Source organism: Hemiscyllium ocellatum, chromosome 10 (assembly GCF_020745735.1).
Source record: "Hemiscyllium ocellatum isolate sHemOce1 chromosome 10, sHemOce1.pat.X.cur, whole genome shotgun sequence".
Taxonomy (NCBI): Eukaryota; Metazoa; Chordata; class Chondrichthyes; order Orectolobiformes; family Hemiscylliidae; genus Hemiscyllium; species Hemiscyllium ocellatum.
Window position 1 is genome coordinate 23,295,924 of NC_083410.1, and position 25,387 is coordinate 23,321,310.

The following is a 25,387-nucleotide window of genomic DNA, read 5'->3' on the forward strand; positions in this document are numbered from 1 at the left end:
TGCTCGGGAGGATTTAAACTAGTAAGGTGGGGGGGGGGGGTGGGACTCGGAGATAGTGAGGAAAGAGATCGGTCTGAGATGGGTACAGCTGAGAACAGAAGTGAGTCAGTCAGGGACAAGGTAGGACTAATAAATTAAACTGCATTTATTTCAATGCAAGGGACCTAACAGGGAAAGCAGATGAACTCAGGGCATGGTTAGGAACATGGGACTGGGATATCACAGCAATTACAGAAACATGGCTCAGGGATGGATAGGACTGGCAGCTTAATGTTCCAGGATACAAACGCTACAGGGAGGACAGAAAGGGAGGCAAGAGAGGAGGGGGAATGGCATTTTTGATAAGGGATAGCATTACAGCTGTGCTGAGGAAGGATATTCCCAGAAATATATCCAGGAAAGTTATTTGGGTAGAACTGAGAAATAAGAAAAGGGATGATCACATTATTGGGATTGTATTATAGACCCCCCAATAGTCAGAGGGAAATTGAGAAACAAACTTGGAAGGAGATCTCAGCTATCTGTAAGAATAATAGGGTAGTTATGGTAGGGGATTTTAACTTTCCAAAAATCGACTGGGACTGCCATAGTGTTAAAGGTTTAGATGGAGAGGAATTTCTTAAGTGATAACAAGACAATTTTTTGATTCACTATGTGGATGTACCTACTAGAGAAGGTGCATAACGTGACCTACTCTTGGGAAATAAGGCAGGGCAGGTGACTGAGGTGTCAGTGGGGGAGCATTTTGGGGCCAGCGACCATAATTCTATTCATTCCAAAATAGTGATGGAAAAGGATAGACCAGATCTAAAAGTTGAAGTTCTAAACTGGAGAAAGGCCAATTTTGACAGTATTAGACAAGATGATCGCAGGTAAAGGGACGGCTGGAAAATGGGAAACCTTCAGAAATGAGATAACAAGAATCCAGAGAAAGTATATTCCTGTTAGGGTGAAAGGGAAGGCTGGTAGGTATAGGGAATGCTGGAAAGAAATTGAGGGTTTGGTTAAGAAAAAGAAGGAAGCATATGTCAGGTATAGACAGGATAGATCAAGTGAATCCTTAGAAGAGTATAAAGGAAGTAGGAGTACACTTAAGAGGGAAATCAGGAGGGCAAAACGAGGACATGAGATAGCTTTGACAAATACAATTAAGGAGAATCCAAAGGGGTTTTACAAATATATTAAGGACAAAAGGGTAACTAGGGAAAGAATAGGGCCCCTCAAGATCAGCAAGGCAGCATTTGTGTGGAGCCACAAAAAAATGGGGGAGATATTAAATGAATATCTTGCATCAGTATTTACTGTGGAAAAAGATATGGAAGATATAGACTGTAGGGAAATAGATGGTGACATCTTGCAAAGTGTCCAGATTACAGAGGAGGAAGTGCTGGATGTCTTGAAACGGTTAAAGGTGGATAAATCCCCAGGACCTGATCAGGTGTACCCATGAACTCTGTGGGAAGTCAGAGAAGTGATTGCTGGGCCACTTGCTGAGATATTTGTATCGTCGATAGTCACAGGTGAGGTGCTGGAAGAGTGGAGGTTGGCAAACGTGGTGCCAATGTTTAAGAAGGCCAGTAAACACAGTGGTTAGCACTGCTGCCTCACAGCGCCAGAGACCCGGGTTCAATTCCCGACTCAGGCGACTGACTGTGTGGAGTTTGCACGTTCTCCCCGTGTCTGCGTGGGTTTCCTCCGAGTGCTCCGGTTTCCTCCCACAGTCCAAAGATGTGCTAGTCAGGTGAATTGGCCATGCTAAATTGACCGTAGTGTTAGGTAAGGGGTAAATGTAGGGGTATGGGTGGGCTGCGCTTCGGCGGGTCAGTGTGGACTTGTTGGGCCAAAGGGTCTGTTTCCACACTAAGTAATCTAATCTAATCTAATCTAAAGACAAGCCAGGGAACTACAGACTGGTGAACGTGACCTCGGTGGTGGGCAAGTTGTTGGAGGGAATCCTGAGGGACAGGACATACATGTATTTGGAAAGGCAAGGACTGATTTGGGATAGTCAACATGGCTTTGTGCGTGGGAAATCATGTCTCACAAACTTGATTGAGTTTTTTTGAAGTAACAAAGAAGATTGATGAGGGCAGAGCAGTAGATGTGATTTATATGGACTTCAGTAAGGCGTTCGACAAGGTTCCCCATGGGAGACTGATTAACTAGGTTTGATCTCATGGAATACAGGGAGAATTAGCCATTTGGATACAGAAATGGCTCAAAGGTAGAAGACAGAAGCTGGTGTTGGAGGGTTGTTTTTCAGACTGGAGGCCTGTGACTAGTGGAGTGCTATAAGGATTAGTGCTGGGCCCTCTACTTCTTGTCATTTACATAAATGTTTTGGATGCGAGCATAAGAGGTACAGTTAGTAAGTTTGCAGATGACACCAAAATTGGAGGTGTAGTGAACAGCGAAGAGGGTTACCTCAGATTACAACAGAATCTGGACCAGATGGGCCAATGGGCTGAGAAGTGGCAGATGGAGTTTAATTCAGATAAATGCGAGGTGCTGCATTTTGGGAAAGCAAATCTTAGCAAGACATATACACTTAATGTTAAGGTCCTAGGGAGTGTTGCTGAACAAAGGGACCTTGGAGTGCAGGTTCATAGCTCCTTGAAAGTGGAGTCGCTGGTAGATAGGATAGTGAAGAAGGCGTTTGGTGTGCTTTCCTTTATTGGTCAGAATATTGAGTACAGGAGTTGGGAGGTCATGTTGCGGCTGTACAGGACATTGGTCAGGCCACTGTTGGAATATTGTGTGCAATCTTGTCTCCTTCCTATCGGAAAGATGTTGTAAAACTTGAAAGGGTTCAGAAAAGACTACAAGGATGTTGCCAGGGTTGGAGGATCTGAGCTACATGGAGAGGCTGAACAGGCTGGGGCTGTTTTCCCTGGAGCGTCGGAGGCTGATGGGTGACCTTATATAGGTTTACAAAATTATGAGGGGCATGGATAGGATAAATAGACAAAGTATTTTTCCTGGGGTCAGGGATCCAGAACTACAGGGAATAGGTTTAGGGTGAGAGGGGAAAGATAGAAAAGAGACCTAAGGAGAAACCTTTTTACACAGAGGATGGTACGTGTATGGAATGAGCTGCCAGAGGATGTGGTGGAGGCTGGTACAATTGCAACATTTAAGGGGCATTTGGATGGGCATATGAATAGGAAGGGTTTGGAGGGATATGGACTGGGTGCTGGTAGGTGAGACGAGATTGGGTTGGGATATCTGGTCAGAATGGACGGGTTGGATCGAAGGGTCTGTTTCCATGCTGTACATCTCTATGACTCCGTAATACTTGTATTATGCTATCATGGTGTTAAAAATTATACCCACCAATGTTCATTATCAGAAAGGTTCACTCGTTGAAGCACTGTCAAAAGACAAGTAATTGTCTCTTCTTGGCCAAGCCTTCCACAGAAGGCCTACAAAAGGATCAGAACAAAATCAAAAATTTAGCATTAGTATTTAGCCTTTCATCAAGCAAGAGGATAACACCTTAAGATGACACAGGGCTGCATGTGGCCCTAGCTGTCACTGGGGATTAATGTGCATCAATTTATAAACATACTAGAACTGACCAGTCATGTACAGCATTATTTATGGTCATCTTCTAGTCTGGAGCATGGTTGTGATCTTCAGCTGCTATGATTAAGCCATGAATCCTTTTAAGGCCACATACCAAGCACTCCTTACTGAGGGAAGTAGCCTAAAAAAGCAAATTGGAGCTACTTTTACAGTGAACAGAGAACAAATATTGTGCTTGTAAATTTTGGATTATGGGGTCATTTTGCATTTCCAACCAAGTGCAAAACTTTGATCCTTGGAGTATGTTAGGTGCACATTAAGTACCAAGATATTTGTTAGATAATGCTGCCTGTGAATGGACTTGAAACACATTGATATTATGAAACGTATGCTCTGTTCTGATATTTAAATAAGTGGAGTAGCTTTGTAGTTTTGAAAAAAACATATACAACTCACCTCCAGAGCTTGCATCGCGACCAGAACTACCTCTAGACTGTCATCTTTCAAACGCTCTAAAATTGCTTCCTTCAGAAAAAGATCATCACATCCCTCCTTCGGAAGAAAATTAGTATATAATTAAATTAAAAATGGTGCGTTGTTCTGTGATCAAACAGCTATATCTTCAAATCCTTCCACAAGTAGTCTAGTGCCCATAATATTACATGTTTTCCCATGCTGCATACATTGTAGGGACCATAAACCTTTAAAGAGACAGCTTGACACTCAATAATTAAATGACAGAACTATGCCATAATATTCCGCGTTTTAAACAAAAACAAAGATTACTGTGTGCTACAACTCAAAGACTGATGCCTTCCAAAGTGCTTAGTGGATCCCGATCAGGAATTCCCCTGGTCTCTGTCCTCCTTGCTCCAACTACCAGCAAATATACAAGTCCTCTTGCACAACCTTTCAAGCTGATTTGTTGGCAGTTTCCCTCTCTGCAAGGAAGCTGCATATCACGTGGGACCAAACCTGCGACAACACTTTGAATGCGTTGGTGAATCTGAACAGTTAACCTTCAATCACTGAAGCTGTATTATTGAAGGTGCCTTGTTTTTAAAATACCTCTGTCTAAATCAAATTTTTTAGTCAGGTGTTATATATTTTCTTCCCCCTAGGAAATCCAGGGGGAAAACGACTTAACTATAAGTAGCAATTAATTTCAAAGAGGACTTTATTTCACTCAATCTCTTTAATGGCTTAACTCGCACCTCAAGACTGTTCAAACTGAAGAAAGCCAAGGAACTTCATATATCTTTGCAATTGGTCTGGACTCAGAATCACCAGCAATTAACAACATGGTAACTTCACAAACATGTAGCTAGTTGTTATAATTATAATTTCTGAATAGCATTTTGCATACTTAAAAATGTTGCAAATTCGCCATGTTAAAATAATTTATTTGTCTAATGGCATTCATTGGAACGACGAGAGTTATTTTGCATAGTTTTTGCTCTTTTGGAAATGTTGAAAATTCTTGAAGCTTAAGATGAATAATGCAATAAGAATTCAATTAATTTTTAAACCTTGGAATACCTGTGATGTTTTAATGATTTCCTTCAAGCGTTCAACAGCAAATATTCTGATTGCAGGCTGTGGGTGATTCAGACTCAGCAACAAAGATGTGTTAGAATCTGCCAATAACTAAAATAAAAATTAAGCTCAGTTAGGAATTTCATGGCCCTTTTAATTTTACCTTTTCCCCCCACACCCACCCCTTTACCTACTCCTAAAGGCTTTGACTAGTTTCTGGGCATGATTCCAGAGAACCCATAATTAAATGTTCTTATTCATGAATATATACACAGATTGATAACACACTACTCAAACATAGGAAAGCACACATTATAACCAATTCTATTCTTTCTGTGAGATTTATTGATAGCAATTGGAAAGAAGAACTCCCATTGTCTGTCCCCCATCCTAACCCAATACCACTGATGCTAGTAAGAAGATACACAGCTAATATGAATGAAACATTCACAGGTGACAATGGAGCCTCTAACCTTGCTGTTCTCTATCGCCCTGGATAAGAAAAACTATTATAAGGAAAACTACATAATTTATTTATTTTTTCAATGAAAGAAACAGCCAATTAAGTACTTTTATGGTGTAATAATTATTAAAACAAAGGAAATGTTATAGATAATTTATGCATAGCATACTCTCACAAAGAGTTAAATATTAAAGCAGTGCTTTTGGAAATCACCTTTTGCTTCTCAAAATAGTGTTTGTGAACTTTTATGTTCACCAAATGAAGCAGATGTCTGTCAGCTGGAGTACAGTAGTTCTGACAGTACAATATGCAATGTCAACCTACTTTCGTGCTCAGGTTTCAGGAACTGTGCATCAGCCCAAAACCTTCAAGGATGAAGAACTAGAATGTAGGGCATGAATTACGTTTCAACGACACTATTAAGTAGTGATTAGGTGATCGGGATTGCAAGGAGGAGGAAATAAGAAAAGAAATAATGAAATCCATTATTTTGATGATCCGGGAAAGAACGAACCTTGATGGAAGTGAGGATGCAAACAGCAGGAAGGCTAGGTAAACCAGTGTATGTGGATTTAACTCCAACCCAGTTGTTACATTAAGCTAGCCCAGGGCAGGCACAAGGTAAGCTCCTTAAAACTAAAGCTTCCCCAACTCTGTTCCAACAATATATGTTTACATCAACCTAGTTGCACAACCCAATTGCATTAATTCGTTCTTTCAATTCTTGCCCCAACTATTGTGATCCCTCAGGGAGAACTCTCACAACAAGGGCCCAATAGACTGGGAATACAGTTGTTCAAACTTGGTCAGATCAATGCAGCAGCTTGGTTGCCTCTGAGGCCTAAACTTTCAGGTTGCCACATGATTCCACCTCAATCCTGCTCCCATTTTGAAAATGTCTTGATGTTATAGTTTATACGATGCAAGAGCTGGGAAAGAAATGCTTATTGTGCATGTTGAAAGTAATAGTTTTAGATTTGGTGAACAGCAGTATATCATTCTGCATGGTACACCAAATGTCATTTTATAAGAAATACATACAACCAAAATAAACGTTTTGTAAAATGATAACCCCACAGTTGCATATTTAATTGTGAAACAGATAGTTGAATGATGAAATTTACTGCAAAGTCATTTTTCTCTTTAATCGTTCCTATTGAGCCTGGGTTTATAATCTTATATTACCTGATGCTTGGCACTGTTCAATGACAGAGAAACAAACTGGTGAAAAATGTCTTGCTCACGCTGGTTTTTGACTTTTTTCAATTGTTCTTCCAAGACTACATCATAAACGTTAGAATACCTTCATGTAAACAGAAAAGCAAGTCTTTAAATAGAAGTCACAAACAAAGCAATATTAAGATAGGTTGCATTTTTGAAAGAGCATTTAACACAATAGGTCGAAAAGAAAAATTATGCTAGCGTTGAACGCATCCAATTGTTCTTACAAAAGCAATTGTTTTACAAAACAAAAAAAGGTTTCTATATTTTGCCATATATTCTTTTTAAAAAGAGGGCTAATAGGTAATCTGCTGCAAATACCAATTCAATTACAAGTTGGGAATGAGGAGATCCCAGTTTACTCATTGCGCCCAGTTTAATTCCCTTCCAATGCAAGGAAAGCATCTGGACTCAATTTAGTATTCTCCCAAGTAAAATGGCTGAGAAAAGCAACACATAGGGATCCTTGCTCCAACCTGCTTGGCAATCGTGCCACATTCAAAATAGGAATTCTTTACTTTGCTTACTTTGCTTCCATGAGTCTGACCACAGGCATTATTTCTTTATTTAAAGCAGAAAGACTGTCAGAGTTTATATTCTCTGTCCAATGGGAAATGTACTCCTCAAGAAGCACGCTAGAATAAAGAAAAACAGTAAGATGTAGTGTGATTGAAAAACAAGGATAAAGATAAACGAACCATAGTAGTAAATCCCTACTCAATTACAGTCAGATATTTATCATGATAAACTCCACCAAAAGATTCCTGTCTACAAGCCCCTGTAGAAGACAGTTGTGATTAACAGCTGCAATAACAGATTATTTGGCAAATTTATCAAATAGAAAATCTGTTCTAAAGATTTTACCACAAGTAATCCATCACATAATAATTCAGGACAACAATGTCCTGATGTTAACAAACTTTAAATAAAGCACAAAACAAAGTAATTTATGGATCCCCTAATTAGATCACCATATTACGTTTGGGTATTTTTCTCTATTATTCTGTTTGCAATCTTCAGATTACACTTATTGTAATTTATGGTTTAGCTTGGACAAAATTATTTTTGTCTTTGCATCAAACAATTTGAAGTGTGTGCAACCTGCAAAGCAAAAGAAATGACATCGGGACTGTGTTTTCAATTAACACCATAAACATGTTCAGCATTTATTTTTAAATAAAGAAACTGTCACAACCAAATAACATGGTTCAGCGTATGCAACAGGGGGAAGTCAGCAAATGTTAAATTTACAAGGTTTAAAGTTGGGAGTAGAAAATCAAATTGGTGTGTGGAATGAGTAAGGTTGTATATGAATGGATCAAATGAAGGAGAAAAGCTTAGTGTAGAGGAGACAAGAAAATTTCTAATACCGGAGATGCCAGACCTTGCATAAACAGCCAGAGGGTATTTAAGATGAGTGATCAGAAGATGGATGTAGAGTTAGAGATTTTTTCTGAAGTGTTGCATGCATGAATAAATGCTATCAATTTTATTTTTCAGCATGTTGTGAGACAAGGAGGGAATTGCAGCAGAGGGGCATTGCCTCATTCAAATTTTTGAGAAGGACTGAAGTGAAAACTCATTTGTGAACAAAAATCAGCCAACGAAAGACAAGAAACACTGGAACTGAAATACTTAAATCCTGAAAAATCAAACAAACCAATTTGATATAACTGGCAATTACAAGAATTGCCATTATAGACACAGAAATACATTAATGATCTTTACTTGGCTACAATTTGGTCCAGGTTGCTCTCTAATGTAACATTCTGAAGTATGCCTTCCAGAAGTTGGATGTGGGTTGGGCCATCAGAACTTTCTTCCTGCTCTTCAGAAATTTCAGCTGAGGAGATAAAAGAATACATGAGACACACAGAGTTTATACCAGTCATTGTTGTGCAGGAAGACAGAGCTGATAAATCTAAGAGGTAAAATGAATCAAGTGTACTATCCTCTTACCTCCGGCAGCGAGAAACAAATTTAGGCCAGATGATAGGAGTAAAAAGTGAGGTCTACAGATGCTGAAGATCAGAGCTGAAAATGTGTTGCTGGTTAAAGCACAGCAGGTCAGGCAGCATCCAAGGAACAGGAAATTCGACGTGGGGCTCCGGCCCGAAATGTCGAATTTCCTGTTCCTTGGATGCTGCCTGACCTGCTGTGCTTTAACCAGCAACACATTTTCAGCCAGATGATAGGAGCATTATATGAAATAACAATCGACAATTCTTTAATTAGTTTTCATTACACATAAGTGTACAGCATAAAGCTTCATAATTCAGCACAAAGACTGTGACTTAGAGCTCAAAAGAGAGCTAATTTTACAGAGAACAGAAGTATCATAATAGCAGCATAAGGGGTGTTCTTCACCACATGCCTAACAAATCTAGGAGAATGCTTTGAGGAGGTAAAAGCATGTTAGACAAAGCAAAACCAATGGATTTCCAGAAGGCCTTTGACAAAGTGCCTCTCAGGAGGTTGCAAATTAAGATAACACCCCATGGTATTAGGGTGAGGTAGTGGCATGGATAGAAGCTTGGCTGACTGGCAGAAGGCAAACAGTGGGGATAGAGGGTTATTTTTCTGTGGCAGCCAGTGAGTAGTGGATTTCAACTGGGGTCAATGTTGGGACTATTCATACTACACATTAGTGATCTGGACGAAGGAACTGAGGGCATTGTTGCTAAGTTGGCAGATGGCACAAAGTTAGGGGAGGGGCAGAGAGGTTGCAGAAGGATTTGCTCAGGCAAATCTTTCTAGATTTGCGAGTGGGAAAAGAAGTGGCAAATGGGATACAATGCGGGGAAGTCTAATGTTGTGTGTTTTGGTAGAAAGAATAGAGGCATGGATTATTGTGTAAATAGGGAAAGGCTGTGGAAATCTGATGCACAAAGGGACTCAGGCGACCTTGTTCAGGATTCTCTTAAGGTTAACATGCAGATTCATGTTAGGCAGTTAGGAAGGCAAACGCAAAGTTAGTATTAATTTCAAGAGGGCTAGAATACAAGAGCAAGTTAACTCTCGTTGGTCAAGGCATTGCAATTTAGAAAATGGAGAAGTAGAGGCTCCACTTTCTTCTGTGTAAGTAAAAAGCTTAAGATTTGAACACATTCCTTTTGTTTGTAAAGATTAGGTTCCTGCCTATAAACATAGGTGCTTCTAGCAAGTGTAAACAAGCTATGCTGTGAATTCAACTGATTGTGTTAAACTGGTTGCTACTGGAGCTTTTAGAATTATTCAGCAAGTGTTGCCCAACTGGTAAATCACATCAAACAGAAAACATTTAGTTTTGGGTTTTGCATGTATGGGCTGGTTGAATATGCTCCCAACTCTGCCGCCCAAGGACAGACAAATTCTCTGTAACACGACTGACGAATTGGGGACATTGTTTCTGAAGTGGAAAATTTTAAAATGTGTTAGTTGAGGGGAGAATGTTACCCGTGCTGCAACACAATTACATTGCCAACACTTTAAGCACTGTTTCTAAAGTGTGATTTTTCTATAATGTGGGGCTGCACAAGAATGCAACTATCACGTGATAGAAGAACTACCTGTAATCATTTGGTATTTCCTAATTTTATATTTGTCCTGGACTCTGCAAGACAAAAAGCTTCGACAACATGTTTCTTCCATCAGCAATATTCAAATTCTGCACTACCAAGCATCACTTTATAGATTAAAATATGACACTTAGCAACCTATGGTAATATCAGTGTCTTTGAACAAAAAGTCAAGTCACATGGAGAGAGTGAAGCTCAGGGCTTTAGGGAGAAAATCCTGAGCTTAGGGCCTTGGCAGTGAAAAACATGCCATCAGTTTTGGAGTGTTTATAATTAGGAATATTCAAAAGGCTAGAATCAGAGTGTAGATTAGTAGTATTTTCATAATTAAGTCAGAATGCTAGGGGTTGAAGTCCCAAATTTAAGATGACACTGAGTGCCATACTATAGACTGCTGCATAGTCAGAGTCACTGTCCTTCAGATGAGGTATTATGTGGAGGCTCTTTGCTTTGGTTAGTGCATATTATTCCTTTGATACTGTTTGAAAAAGGTCAGCAAATTCTGAGTACACGGGTAACATTCTCCCCTCAACTAACAGACCAAAAAATAAACAGACCAATTAGCTAATTCATTGCACTCCTGTCTACGGGACTTTGCTGTTTCTAAAATGATTATCACATCTACCTGCATAATGGCTCTTGCACTTTGAAGAACTTAAATGCCTCGAAACGTTTGATTGTCATGCTGTAAAGCTACTGAAGTCTTTCATTTAAATAACGATAAATTTTGTAAAATTGACATAAAAAAAATCAACAGATTTGACAAAAATCAAAACCTTAAGAATGTTAATGTCGCTGGGGCAGATCGAGAAAGATGCTTTTGTCCATTGATATCAAGTATTGTTTCATCACATATATGTATAGGAATATAGAGCAAGTGTATTAAGTAAATCATTAGAAAATATACCTGTGTCTGGGTGGAGCAGGCTCGATGGGCTGAATGGCTTTGTCTTGCTTCTAATTCTATTGTAGCCTTCTGTGATAACGGAACGTATCAGTTTCGGGAGAAAATATTGGAGCAATGGAGAAATCTTATACCTAGTATCAATCTCTTGGAGAGTTGTAATGAGGCCAGGAATATTACAGAGATGTTTAAAGGTCCTGTATAATAAAGAAAGCAATAGTCAGATGCTAAAGTAGGAATGTAATTTATGGATCTTGTAGAGTTTTCTCTCCCGATCAGTCTTAGGAGATAAATGATAGAAAATGAGAAAAAGAGAGTTTGTGAAAAATGTGGAAGAAAAAGGGCAATTACAGCAAACTGAGTAACCACATGGAAGAAAACGATATGGCTGGAACCACTATTTACTGTGGTAGCTGTTTAAATAACTACCAGCATGGTTCTTTTGTATACGATAAACATGTCATGTGTTAAGTTTTTCTGAAACTACTGAATAAAGACTATCTTCTCCAGGATGCAATCTGTACTTAACTGAAGAATATAAATGAATCCTTCAGCCATCCTTCAAATGGAGAAATTAGCAAATCACTTTTGATGAAACAGTTAAGCTTCTATTCGGTCTTAGCATATTGATATTCACAATGCCTAATTTAAAATGTATGTGGATCTCTGATTAAACTATACCACGATAATAAAAACATACAAAAAATACTGGAAATGCTCTACAAGTCAGACTCCATCTGTGGACAGAAGCAGAGTTAACATTTCAGGTTAAGTTGATGTGTCTTGAGAACGGAGATAAAATGAGGAGCTATGAACATAAGAGAGATTATGGCCCAGTGGCACGTAGAAACTGAAGTTGGCCAATCAGCCTTTGAGCCTGTTCCACCATTCAATGTGATCATGGCTAATCTGTTGCCTAACTCTATATACCCAACTTTGGCCCATTTCCTTCAACAGCTTTGCTCAACAAACAAATATCTATTGCAGATTTAAAATTAACAACTCATCTAGCATCCACTGCCACTTGTGGAAGAGAGTCCTAGAAATCTGTGTGTAGAAGTTTGCGGTAATGTCACCACTATCATAATCCAGAGAACCAGTCTAATGTTCTGAGGATAGCTGGCAGTTCAAATACCATCATGGCAATTTAACCTCAATTCACAAATTACAAATGCAAAGCTAATCTCTGGAATGGCAAGATTGATTGTCCATTCTCAATAAAACCCTTCTGTTTAATTAAGGTTCTTTAGTGAAGAAAATCCACCATTCTTATCTTGGTCTATGTGCACTTCCTGATCTACAGCAACATGGTCAACTTTTAACTATCTTTTGAAATTGTTCAGCAAGCCACTCATTTGGTGGACAATTAGGAATAGAAAGCAAATACTGGTGTTGTCAGCAATACTGACATCCCATTAAAAACAAGGAAGAGACAGTTTTGAGCCAATGGAGCAGGTGGGATAGCATGAAAAACAAAAGGAAAGGACCATGATAGGAAAATAAATTACAAAATATTTCATGATGCAAAAGCCAAAAAGAGTTGTCATGGGTATAATAAAGAAAAAGATATATCCAACCAAGGTACGAGTGGCTATATCAGTCAACGGAATGAAACATAAAGGGATAAAGAAAGAAACAAGACAAGACCAACCAGGTGGAAAAACAGACAGAACAAGATGGATGCAGAGGTTGTGACCTAAAATTGTGGAACTCAATATTGAGCCCAAAAGACTATAGAATGTGAGTTAAAACAATTTAGGTGTCATTTCTTGAACTTGCATTGACCTTCACTGGTGCACATTAACAGGCTTCTGTCACAAGGTCAGAAAGAGAGCAAGCATGAGAAATTAAAATGACAAGCAACAATACGCTAGGGGTCATATTTGTGGATAGAATGGAAATGTTCTGTAAGACAGCCATTTAGTCCGCATTTATTTTCCATGATGTGATGGAGACCGCAGTGAATAAAGTGTACTACAATAGAAAGTACAAGTTAACTGCTGTTCCACTTGGAAGGAATGCTTGGGGCCCTGGATTGTGAGAAGGGAGGGATAAAAGGACATGTGTTCCACTTCACATGCTTGCATGGAATGGGTCAGGGTAAGATGCTTTTGATTGAGGCATCACTGTGGTGAAAATGGCAAAGGATGAGTTATGTTGCGCAGGTGGTGAGACAAGGGGCATCCCATCATGCTTCAGGGAGGGAGGGGAAAGATAAGAGTAAATGTAGAATAGTTCAGACACCATACAGAGCCCTGTCAATAACTGAGATGGTGTGCAACCCTTGTTTACGGAAAACAAATTGGAGCTCCATAATCTGTTATATTTTGGTTTGTAAATTTACTGTCAAACAACTTGAACAGTATTGCCTTTTTCACAGGATTTTGCAATTTGCAATGTCCTAATATGGATTATTTTTACTCAAATTGGTACTTCAGTCTTGAAATAAATAAAACCGGTTGAAAGTGAGGTTAAGCTTTAAATGCAAACCTGCAGAAATTAAATCATTCCTCAAAATTGATCTGGCACCTCAAAAACTGAATTGCTACAAAAGTTTCTATCACTATGACAATTCAGAATATTTTCTTCTTTGCATTATTAGATCCTGAATTGATGAAGCTATTTCCTTTCTATTACATCCAAACAGAGATTATACTTCTAAAATTATTAAAGAGCATCTGCAGTCGCATGTGAACATGTTTCAGAGACTGACTACCACTCTAACCAATGCAAATATTAAGCATATGATCTATCAAGCCAAGTTACATTCTGGAATCTGACTTAGAATCACAGAATCCCGACAGTGTAATTCGGCCCTTTTTATCCGCACTGACCTTCAGAAGAGCATCCCAACCAATCCAGACCACATGCTACCTCTGTACTCACACATTAATCATGGCTAATCCACTTAACCTGCGTATCTTTAGACTATGGAAGGGCCCAGTGGAAACCCACGCAGACACAGGGGAAGCATGCAAACTCCACACGGACAGTTACCCAAGGCTGGAATCCAATTCAGGTCCTTGGTGCCTGAGGAAGCAGCGGAGCCACCATTTCGCCTGTCTAACATTACCATCAGCTGAAAGCATGTTTGTTATACTGCGTAATGGAAGTGCCACTGTTCAAGTTTTTTAAAAAACTATTAATTATGCACTGGCTAAAGTAACTGACAGTTAACTGCCAAGCTTTGTTTAAATTTCAAACCAGGCAGGTTGACTTTGACTGGTCAAGATATGGATCTGAGAAATGAACCAGAGAATGGCTACACCTACTTTGTTAAGGTACAGTGTGTCTACTTGCTTTTTCTGTTGGAAAGACAGGGCCCCATGTATTACTATGCACAGTTTCTACAATATGCAAATCTGCCACACTGCAAACCTAAATAACATTCCTAAATTGTCAGCTTAATTCTTCACACCGTCAGGTTTTTTTTGTAAACATCCAATTGTGATAAATAATACAAAATGCATTTTTATTAAGTTTGAGTTAGTCAAAAATGGGTTTTTCTTTGTGTCTGAAGTTAATAAGTAACTTGTAACTAATTCCATAGCAATGATGATTTCTTTGAAAACAGTCTCTGAGAGCTATCTTTTAGAACTAATGGACATGTGCGTAAATTAGCAGGAATTATGACCAAACAAGGTAAACAAATGATCATCAAGATCTGTTAGAAATTTCTGGACCTTTCCCAGAGAAACACCCATAACTGAGCAAGTGAGCCCTTTCAGTTTTAGTCAGTACTAAATAAGTCCTTGGAAAAAGATGTAGAAAACTGTGCTCCTAAGAAAGAGAGAAGATAATTGGGTTTGTTACTCTCAGGTAGAATAAAGAATCAGTTCCAGTCCTAAAGTGTTTGGATTAAACCCTGAAGAGATTATTTGAAACAGAATAGTTTTTGAAGGTCAGGTGTATGATAACTCCAGGAAGAAGCTCCATGATGTTCCAGATTTAATGTTAAAGTCACAGTTAATGTAAAACTATCAAGGGGTTAAGAAAATATTTTCTCCTTGGTAAAATTACTCGACAAGGAGTACTTCTGGGTACTGTACAAAGGATAATTTTGGGATCCAAAAAGGTTTCCTTTGGGATCCATAAAGGAGTGTTTTGAGATTAAACTTTTAGTATGTTTAAAGTTTTGGTCTTTAGGCTTATACTATGTGTATACAGGCTGCTTTATTCTATTTTTGTCTTGATTTATTTTGCTCAATAAACTTTAGCTTTATGTTAAAAGCAAACCAACAACATTGTGTGCCTATGTTTCAGCAAGAGACCACCTCAATAAAACTAAAAGATAAAACATATCTATCGAGCCAGAGTTCAGTCTGGAATCTGACCTGTAGAGTAACAACATCATATGGATGTATAATACAATCGCTGGGTAATAAACAGTCAGACACTACTCATTATTAATTGGTGTATTCTCCAATGTCAATGCATGTATCAATCACAGTTTTGCTGCTAACCAATCGGCATTCTCCTCTCAAACTGTATAAATCATGTGTTCCCTTTAGTTGGTTTGTTTCTGTGAATTCTTCAGACAAAAAACTTTCTACAAGTCCTTTTTCAGGAATACTCAAATTCTGTACTACCAAACGATTACAAAAGAAAATAATTCACTTACTTTTCACTAATACTTTCTTTCTTTTGGTGCTGTAGTAAAACTATCAAACAACTCAATCCCTCTCGTTTCAGTGATGGTGTCTTCACAAGTGATTTGGTGATCTGCTGGGCCAGTGTGTTTACCAGAGAGGTTTCCATGACAGTTTTTGCAGCAAGCTGACAGATTATCATATAGGTAGCAGCTCTATAATCAGCAAATGAAGACTTCAATCCCTATCAATTTGAAGAAAAATGTTTTAACCAACAATTTCTAAAGCACAGTATAACACATATAAAAGCAGTGTCATTCAAACATTATAATATGGGTAACCAGCAGGGTGCAAACAAATCAGAGGTCACTTCAGCAATGGATGTTGTTACATAGCTTCAGCTATTGGTGTGAAGCATAAGACGTCAGAGTGTATATAAGGTAATGAGGTGCAATAGTGAACCCAGCCACCACTTCCCCCTCCCCCCATCCCCTCTTATCCCTTACAGTATATTTTGCATTTTTGCACAAAATGAATAGTGCAGATCTAACTAGCAAAAAAAAAGTCAAGACGTTTATAAAATAAAATCAGAAAGCGCAATAAAAGCTCAGCACATCTGACAGCAACTATGGAGAGAGAAAGAGTTAATAATCTGAGTCGAATAGGACTCTTTCTCAGAACTGAACTGCAGCTGAATATTTCCAGAACTTTGTTTTGATTTCAAATTTCTAACACCTGCAGCATATTGCTTTTACTTCAAGATATTTATAATAAAATTGAAAGTAAATATGCTCCACATGATTTAGCTTCACACATGCAAAATTTTTTACCTTCTGGATATATGGAAGCAGTTTGGCCACTATGGTGTCTGTTATTTTCTCCGCAGTGTTTAATGCCAGCACAATGGTGGATGCATAAAAAGAAAAAAGAACCCTCAGCTGTGCTGGATTGCTAGGATAATCTGCAAATGCCTAAGTAAAAAATAGAAGTTGATAATTAGGTTTATTTCATAATCACAATTCTTGAAATTTGGTGTGCTTAATATTCCTTTATAAGCTTCAATAAATTGCTAATTTATTCAACTGCAGAGAACATCATATGTGAGACTGATTTTGGGCTTGCTGATGTAAATCTACATAGAATTTCCTGTTTTAATCTCAGACTGAGATCAAGATGGACAACCCTGGTTGCTTTCATCATGCACAAGTGAGCACAAGAAAAGCATTAAGCCTTGAAGCTTGCTGGCCTGCACCAGTCAGTACCATAATTGCAGTATCTTTAAGGATCTTTTGTACCGCTACTACAGTAATAATTCTATACTATGCTTGTGAACAATTCACATTTTCTAAGTGTGAATGTGAAAACACTCAGAGCAAAAATTCAAATTAGACCAAAACTTTCAAATTTGAGGTTGGGTGTACAAACCTTGACAGCTTTGGTTATCAGACTGCAGATGAAATCCATAAAGTTCAAATCTTTGTAACAATGTGTAATTAATGTACTTCTTGCCAATGGGACGCCACATTTCTGCATAGATAATAGAAAAATACAACTTATTTGAATGATACTTTGCAATATCTCCAGCTACATCAACCGAGCAGGTTATAGCAGAACGCATCTGTTGGTAGAACTGATTATTTTCTCATTCAGATACCATCTTTGTGTCTCAGCTACACCACACCCTCTACTAAAGAAATAACGTCCTACAAAGTCACACAAGATTAATCAAATCTTTCATTTCTCTCTCGCTCTGCATCATTTTCACATATAGATGCACATTTTCTAGTACTTGGATGAAAAGCAACTCAAACACCGTGATCTCAACAGCAAGCAGTTGACAATATGGATGCTTGGTTAGTGGCCTATCCCATAACCATTTATCAGATCATTGATAATAATAACATGTACAACAAATATCTCCAAAAACCATGAGGTGCACTGATAAAATATTTTACACTGGAAATATACCCAGACAGTAGAAAGATAGCCAATTGCCATTAGCCATGCTCTTGTAGAATTTCAGAGTGATTATTGAACAAAGAATATGGATACAGTGGATGCACATTCAATGTGCAGTGCTATCATCATTAGTGAATGTGCCACTGACAAGAGGTCGGGAGGTAAGGTGGAGGCTGGGACCCCAGCTGGAGGGTGAATCATATATAAAGGAATTTCAGCCGTAGAATTTACAGATTACAGAACCAGTCAGTCAATTTAAAAGCAATTTTATGACGGATAAGAAAATAACAGACTGGTCCAAATGCATTCAACAATTTTCACTAAATAGCCATCTAAGTTAAATAATGTTATGGCTGGATTTTTTATTTTAAAAATACTGAAATAAAACCTGAGGAATGCCAATTATTCTTTTCCATTGAATGTCACAAACATCATAACTGCAGAATAAAAACCTAATTTCTGCAGACTTTAATTACATTGTTTGAACTTTTTTTATTACCTGCATGGGCATCAGCCAATGCCAGCGATGAGTTGGGCAATCAATTTTAAGAAGCTGAATGGCTCTGACAAATACATTGGTCTCATGATAGGGAAGAATGCAGCCGATCAAACTGTCCTGATTATACAGATGAATGTGGAACCTAAGCGAAACAAGTACATACAAGTTAAAACCATGGCGATCTCATTGCTGTAATTACTTTTTTGCAATGAAAATAACTGTATCACAGCTTCAAAACATGTTACGATCCCAAAACTATCATTCAGCAAAATGTTTTTATATGTTTTAATTAAATCTGCTGATTCCTAATTACTGCAAAATAAACAAAAATTGCAATTAACTATGTTTCATTAGTATAATACAGGTTTGAATACAGATCGTTTTGACTAAGAACAGAGACATTCAAACATTGGTTCAAATATGCTTATTGAAGAAAAAAAAGAAATAAATTATTTTCTAAATTCCAAATCATTGGTATCATGTTACCTTTGAATAAGCCATTCAAGGCATTTCTGAGCTGGCTTGAGCATGAAATATGGTGATAAGCGTGTTAGAAAAATCAATATATTCTCATTGAGCTTGGCATTCACTTCTTTAGTTTGAACACTACGTTCTAGACCTTTGGAAGCTTGGCTGAAGAGAGTCGACTGAAATTCTTCAAAAGCTGGATCAATTCCAATAAGTTCCTCTAGACCTGTACATCCTACATGATTAGAGAAATGAGTGTTAACACAATGATGAAATAATGTAAAGTATTATTCCACAAGAATTTCCAATAAAAGAAAAATCTATTACTGATTTTAGTCAAAGTTTAGAACACAAGTCATCACACTTTATGGAAGGATTTGATCTTTAGTGCATTATAAATTCTAAAAGACTATTTGGATGGTCCTGCATATATTATCTTTACACTGTAAACATGATAAAAGAAAATTATCGCTCATGCATTTGGTAAAATCTACATGCATGCACACTCCCTTAATACGCCTCCTTCTAAGCCAATCCAGTAGATGGTAATTGTTTAATTATTAGAGGCAGTTTACACACTTTCTGAAAAGATGATGTGCAAAAAAGGATTGGAAAAGAAGCATTAAAAACTCATTAGGCCTTTAGTACCATTTTTGTATTCAACAGAAAAAAAAACTTTGTACCAAATTAAAAAAAGAGAGAACCATCTTAAACTGTGGCAAAGAATAACTGCTTCTGAGTAAAATCAGCATTTTTGTATTATTTATAACAAAAAGGAAATGGATATTCTGTAGATATTAAGAAGTTGTGGCTTCAGCTACAGAAGCTGGTGAAAAGTGAAACATAAAAAATATCACATCAAAACATCAACTATTAGGGTTTTGAGAACGGTGAAACTCAGAGACCACTGTTAATATAAATATTGTTATCAAAGCACTGAAGAAGGACTAGTGGAATTGGAGAATGGAGCAAACAACACAAAGAATGGTGAGTGTGAAAGGGTCAAAATGACATGTGACGTGATTTGCTAAAAGAAACAAACTTCTATGAGGAACAGCTGGAAAAAGTAATAGTGAAAGAAGAGGCTGAAAGGACAGAATAAAAATAGAAGTATAAGGATGAGAGCAGATTCATGGAAACCCCACTATTGCAGGTTCAGTTTAAACCACACACAATCCTGACTTGCAAATATATTGCGTCTCTTTCACTGTCAATAGCTCAAAATCCTGGAATTTCCTTCTTAACAACAGTGTGGGTGTACCTACTACTGCCACAACACCACAGGGGGAGGCAATGACTTAGTCACATTATCTCTAAACTATTAATCCAGAAACTCAGCTAATGTTTTGGGGACCCAAGTTCAAATTCTGACATGGCAGATGGTGAAATGTGAATTAAATAAAAAATCCAGAATTAAGAGTTTAATGATGACCACAAAACCATCATCGATTGTTGGGGAAAACACCATTCTTTAGGGAAGGAAATCAGTCACCCTCACCTTGTCTGGTCTACATGTAACTCCAGATCTAAAGCAATATGTTTGTCTCTGAACTGCCTTCTGGTATGGATGGGCAATAAATGCTAGCCTGGCCAGTGATCCCACATCCCATGAGTGAATCTTTTAAAAATGCTACCCCAAATTAAAGACTGCAGGCGTTCAAGACAATAACTTGTCACCACCTTCTCAAGGACATTCAAAAAGAGGCAATAAATGCTGGCCTAGTCACCAATTTACACAGTATGAGAAAAATTATTTTAAATGCCAACTGAAATCTGTGACTGGATGATGTATGCAGCATTTTAGGAAGAAGGACAAATTGGGAAAATGCCACAGCAGTTTTACTTAATTCTAGCAAAACAGGGATTCCCAAAAAGGGCTGGTGATTTTCTGCAAACTGTGGTGGATATTGAACAAAGGACATACTTGCCACAGAGGCAGTGTAACAAAGATTCAACAATCTGATCACAGGAATGACAGATTGTTACTTGGGGAGTGATTCAGCAGACTGGGCCTATACTCTCCAGAGTGAAAGTTCACCCCATTGAAGCGTACAAACTCTTACAGAGTTTGACAGTGTAGACACAGGAAGAATACTTCCCCAGCTGACTGTCTGGAACCATGGGACACAGTCTCAGAATAAGACGCAGCCCATTTAGGGTTGAGACAAGGAGGAATTGTTTTACTCCAAAGATGGTGAATCTTTGGAATTCCCCTTCCCAGAGGGCTTTGGAGACTCAGTCATTGAATATATTCACAACTGACACTTATACATTTCTAGGTATTCCCAATATCAAAAGACATGTAGACAGTACAGGAGAATGGTATCGAGTTTGATCAGCCATGGTAGAGGTAAACAGCAGACCAGGCTTAATTGACCAAATGGCTCACTTCTGTTCCTATTTCTTATGCTCATTTGATGACGTATGGACAGAATGTAAATACAATAGCGTGATTTTTAATTCATACAATGGAAACTGGAAAGTGGAATAAAATGGCACTTCTTAAATGAGCTACAGCAATAACTAATATAATGATGACCCCACTTGATATCTAGTTCTGGATGGTGCCCTCAGTGTAGTGCTAGAATCTCCAGTGAGGATCAACCACAGCAGCTCACATCACTAAATACTAATACAAGATATATGATTTTAGAAATGGCATGGTTCAAAAGGAGTGAAAAATACATTTTAATTAACTGGGATCTTTTAGTTCAAAAAATTGGAATATTTGCAAATGATGATGCTAAGTATATATGTGAATACTTCAAAAAAGTTAGACTCCAACATTTGATTAACTGAGGAAGCAAAAATGGGGATCAAATAAGATAAATTACAAGTATATAGTCTGCGTAAACCTTTGCAGTGGTCATGTAGTAATCCAACAGATCTATAACAGGTATAGCAGAGTAGAAACAACAGCAGTAACAGCTCCCAAAGAAAATATGTTGAGGCATGCAAGTGCAGGATGGATGTATCACTTACCTATGGCAAAGAAAGTGTCTCTGTCAACAGTAGCAGCTTCCTTACAATCAAACAACAATGATACTGTCACTGTGCGAGATAGAAGACTTGGATCATTCTGTGGTAAAGCCAAGCGTTTCAGCTGAAAAGCTAAAGAGGTCATTTTGCTTTCCTGAGGTTGAAAACAAACACACTTAAGGTCAGACGCTCACTATGGAAACTTAACTTTCAGTAAAACACACAAAAAAAACTTGCTGAATTGTGACATTTCAAATAACCTTTACTTCATTACAAATTGCACCATGTGGTGTAAAGTAATTGCTCTCCTTAGAAGTGCTTTCGTCAGATTTAACTAGATTCCGTGAAAATTGTATTTTTCAGCACAACATTTTCCCAGACCATTTTCACATTAAGTTAATCAATGATTCAGCATTGAGAAGGTGATGAGGAAAATCAACCAACTATCAAGAAGAAAACTAAATTTATATTACCCTATCCTATAGGCCAAGCCACACTTCTTTTTGTAAACATTTATAACTACTGTGGAAACATAAAAAAGTGTGGAAATAGTTTAACGCTGATGTTATTTCAATAAAAGCAAATTGCTAAAAACTCACAAAAGGTCTGTCAGCATTTAAAAACAAACACCAGTCACTAATACTCAATATGATTATTTTATATATATGATGCAAAGACAATGCTGCTCTTTCTTTTGATAGAAAATATTTTAGCTTATTTTTAAAACTACATTTGATGCGTTACAGCATCATTGGAGAATGAATCCTGGTCTTTGACCATTGCCAGAGACACAGAGATCCCATTAGTCAAAAGCTGGTGAATAAATGAGGACAATTGCAGTTGAGACCCATTCTCACTGACCAATCCAGAAACGAGCTTGAAATGTCACATTGTGCTAAATGCTGGTCGAAGACGTCAGGAGAGAAGTTTGATGCTATTGTTGTGCTGAGATATTCCTAAAAGTGGGAATGGTAATGTTTAGGTGTCGATCAATCAAGGATAGGTAGTCAATTAGTTGGCCTATTGATGGTCATCTTACCAGAACTGTGGCATTTTAGTCTATTAGAATGGTGACCTCCATTTAGTCAGGAGACTGTGAACTAAATCAGTGTGATCTCCCAGCAACTTCAGGAGACTTCATGACCCCTGGTAGCAATGACTGTGCCTGGAGGCCTAATGCTTTCACAGTTGGGTATTCCTCTCCAATCACTGGGGTCAGCTATTCTGGCCCTGGCATTTTCTTTTGGTCCTTCAAAGGCAGATGTTAATGGAGGCACCACTTCTAAGGCCTTGCTGCCTCTGCAGCAGCCATCTGTTCCAATAAAAGCCCAATGTCCTTTGCTTGCAAGTGTAAATAGTTGACATTAACTGGTGTTCATAATTTTTCCTCGGGCCTTGATTTTATTCCTGTCTTTATAATACACATTTTTCCATGCGTTTAACACACCAACCTCCATCTTCCCTTGATTATCTCCCAGAGTTTCCATCACCTGTTTCTTCCTGCTTTCCGGAAGCATCATTCTCTCCTTGAATTCTTTGCACATCCAACTACTTTCTTTCCTGACACTTTCTTGTGTAAGATATTTGTTCATATATCTGCTCCTCCACATTATTGTTCAGAGTTCCAAGCCTTTCCATATTGTATACTTAATGCAACCAAGTTTTCTAAATTAACTTGTTATGCAGTCTCCTCAGCATGGATACTAAGTGCAGATCAGTGACTGCTTTGCCAAGTACTTCTATTCTGCTTACAAATTGGAATGGCACGGTGGCCCAGTCGCGAGGGACCTGGGTTCAATTCCACTCACGGGCAACTGTCTGTGTGGTGTTTGCACATTCTCCTGTGTCTGTGCGGGTTTCTGCAGGGTGCTCTGGTTTCCTCCCACAATCCAAAGATGTGCAGGTTAGGTGGATCAGCCATGTTAAATTGCCCTAGTGTTTAGGGATGTGCAGGCTAGGTGGATGAGCCATGGGAAATGCAAGGTTACAGGGTCAGAATGGATTCGATGGACCACATGAAATATAATTTAACGTCCTCGTTCGCTGTTACCTAACTTCACTTGTTATTATCAATTCTCTCCTTATCTTTGATCTCAAAGAATGATGAAGTTCAATAACACTTTTCTACCTTTCGTCTTGACTCACATTTTTACCAAACACATTTCTCCTCAGTTTCCTTCCAGACCTAATATTAAGTTTCATTTATGATGAATCTTTAAATTGTAAAGCATCTTGAGGTGCTTCACAGTCGAATCAAACAAAATGTGATGCAGAGCTCAGAATGGAGATATGAGGAATAGTGGCCAAAAGCTTGGTCAAAGTAGTTGATTTTAAGAAATATCTTCGAGAAGAGGGGTAAAGGCTTATGGTGGGAGTTCCAGAGCTTAGGCCCCAGGAAGCTGAAGATGTGGCAGTTCATGTTGGTATTACTATATTCAGAAATGCAGAAAAAGCCACAAGTGGAGAAAAACAGAGATCGGATGTGCTGTAGGAAGTTACAAAGAAAGGAATTAGTAAAGCAAATAATGGATTTGGAAATAAAGGTGAGAAATTTAAAATTGAGACTTTGATCCATATTGTCTCTTGGTCTAGCAATCATTACAATGCCATTTGGGTGAATAGCTCAAGAATTGAACGGAAAGTCTGGAATAGTTGAGTCTCAAGCAATGTTACCTCTAATTTTTGTTGCGTCTGCAGGGATTTCTGAGTAGTTTGAGTTAGATATTTAAACCAGAATGAAAGTTATAAGGTGAAGGATGATCAGATGTACACAAGGTTTTTAAGCTGCTGTGCAGCTGCACTGCTTACAGAGAACGAGGCTCTGGTCATTCTCTCGATACTCACTCTGAGACCAGGCTGAAGTCATTTCATTTGGGAGGATTGGAGCTCCACCAATGGATGATATAGAGGATAGTCCTGTTTGAGTGACATTCACTGGAGTAAGCATTCGCCATTATGAATTAGGTGTGGTTTGTTTCAGGAGCTAAAATCTAACCATCAATCAGCACAGATACAATGTTGTGTAACGTGTCATTCTGGACTGATTCTTTTTCAATGAAGGGTGTGACAAGGGAAGCAATCAGCTGGGATGGTGGCTCAGTGTTTAGCACTGCTGCCTCACAGCGCCAGGGACACAGGTTCGATTCCAGCCTCGGGTGATTGTGTGGCATTTGACATTTTCCCCGTGTCTGTGCATTTCCTCCGGGTGCTCCAGTTTCCTCCCACAGTCCAAATATGTGCAGGTTAGGTGATTTGGCCATGCTAAATTGCCAGTAGTGCTCAGGGATGTGTAGGTGAGGTGCATTAGTCTGGGAAATGTAGAGTTTAAGGGAATGGGTCTGGGTGGGTTACTCTTTGGAGGGTCGGTGTGCCTGTGTTGAGCCAAATAGCCTATTTCCACAGTTTATGGATTCTACGATAAGCTCAAAACGTTGATTTTCCTCCTCCTCAGATGCTGCCCGACCTGCTGTGCTTTTCCAACACCACACTCTCAACTCTAATCTCCAGCAGCTGCAGTCCTCACTTTTGCCCATTTTAGCAGATGTGTTGAGGCAAGGGAAGGATGTAAGTGATTTTGGTAACTGAATGATCACATGTTTGGAAATGCATTAGGGCTGAAATAAACCAGTTACCGTTGTGATTACCCTGGTTTAGAAAATAAGAGTTTGTTGCCTGGTGGTAGAGTTT

General features: G+C 38.4%; 1 protein-coding gene across 1 annotated transcript in view; it reads right to left on the reverse strand.

Annotated features, from left to right (window-relative positions):
- The window catches only part of heatr1 (HEAT repeat containing 1), a 94,370-nt gene that overhangs the window by 63,430 nt on the left and 5,553 nt on the right, over positions 1-25,387 (reverse strand). Inside the window, exons 2-14 of the mRNA XM_060831348.1 lie at positions 21,704-21,854; positions 18,740-18,956; positions 18,254-18,395; positions 17,221-17,322; positions 16,626-16,766; positions 15,828-16,039; positions 11,210-11,403; positions 8,474-8,588; positions 7,273-7,380; positions 6,710-6,827; positions 5,065-5,172; positions 3,982-4,077; positions 3,334-3,422 (exon numbers count right to left, since the gene is read on the reverse strand). Coding sequence (XP_060687331.1) covers positions 3,334-3,422; positions 3,982-4,077; positions 5,065-5,172; positions 6,710-6,827; positions 7,273-7,380; positions 8,474-8,588; positions 11,210-11,403; positions 15,828-16,039; positions 16,626-16,766; positions 17,221-17,322; positions 18,254-18,395; positions 18,740-18,956; positions 21,704-21,845 — 1,784 coding nt within the window. The 5' untranslated portion in view covers positions 21,846-21,854. The remainder of the gene's footprint in view (positions 1-3,333; positions 3,423-3,981; positions 4,078-5,064; positions 5,173-6,709; positions 6,828-7,272; positions 7,381-8,473; positions 8,589-11,209; positions 11,404-15,827; positions 16,040-16,625; positions 16,767-17,220; positions 17,323-18,253; positions 18,396-18,739; positions 18,957-21,703; positions 21,855-25,387) is intronic.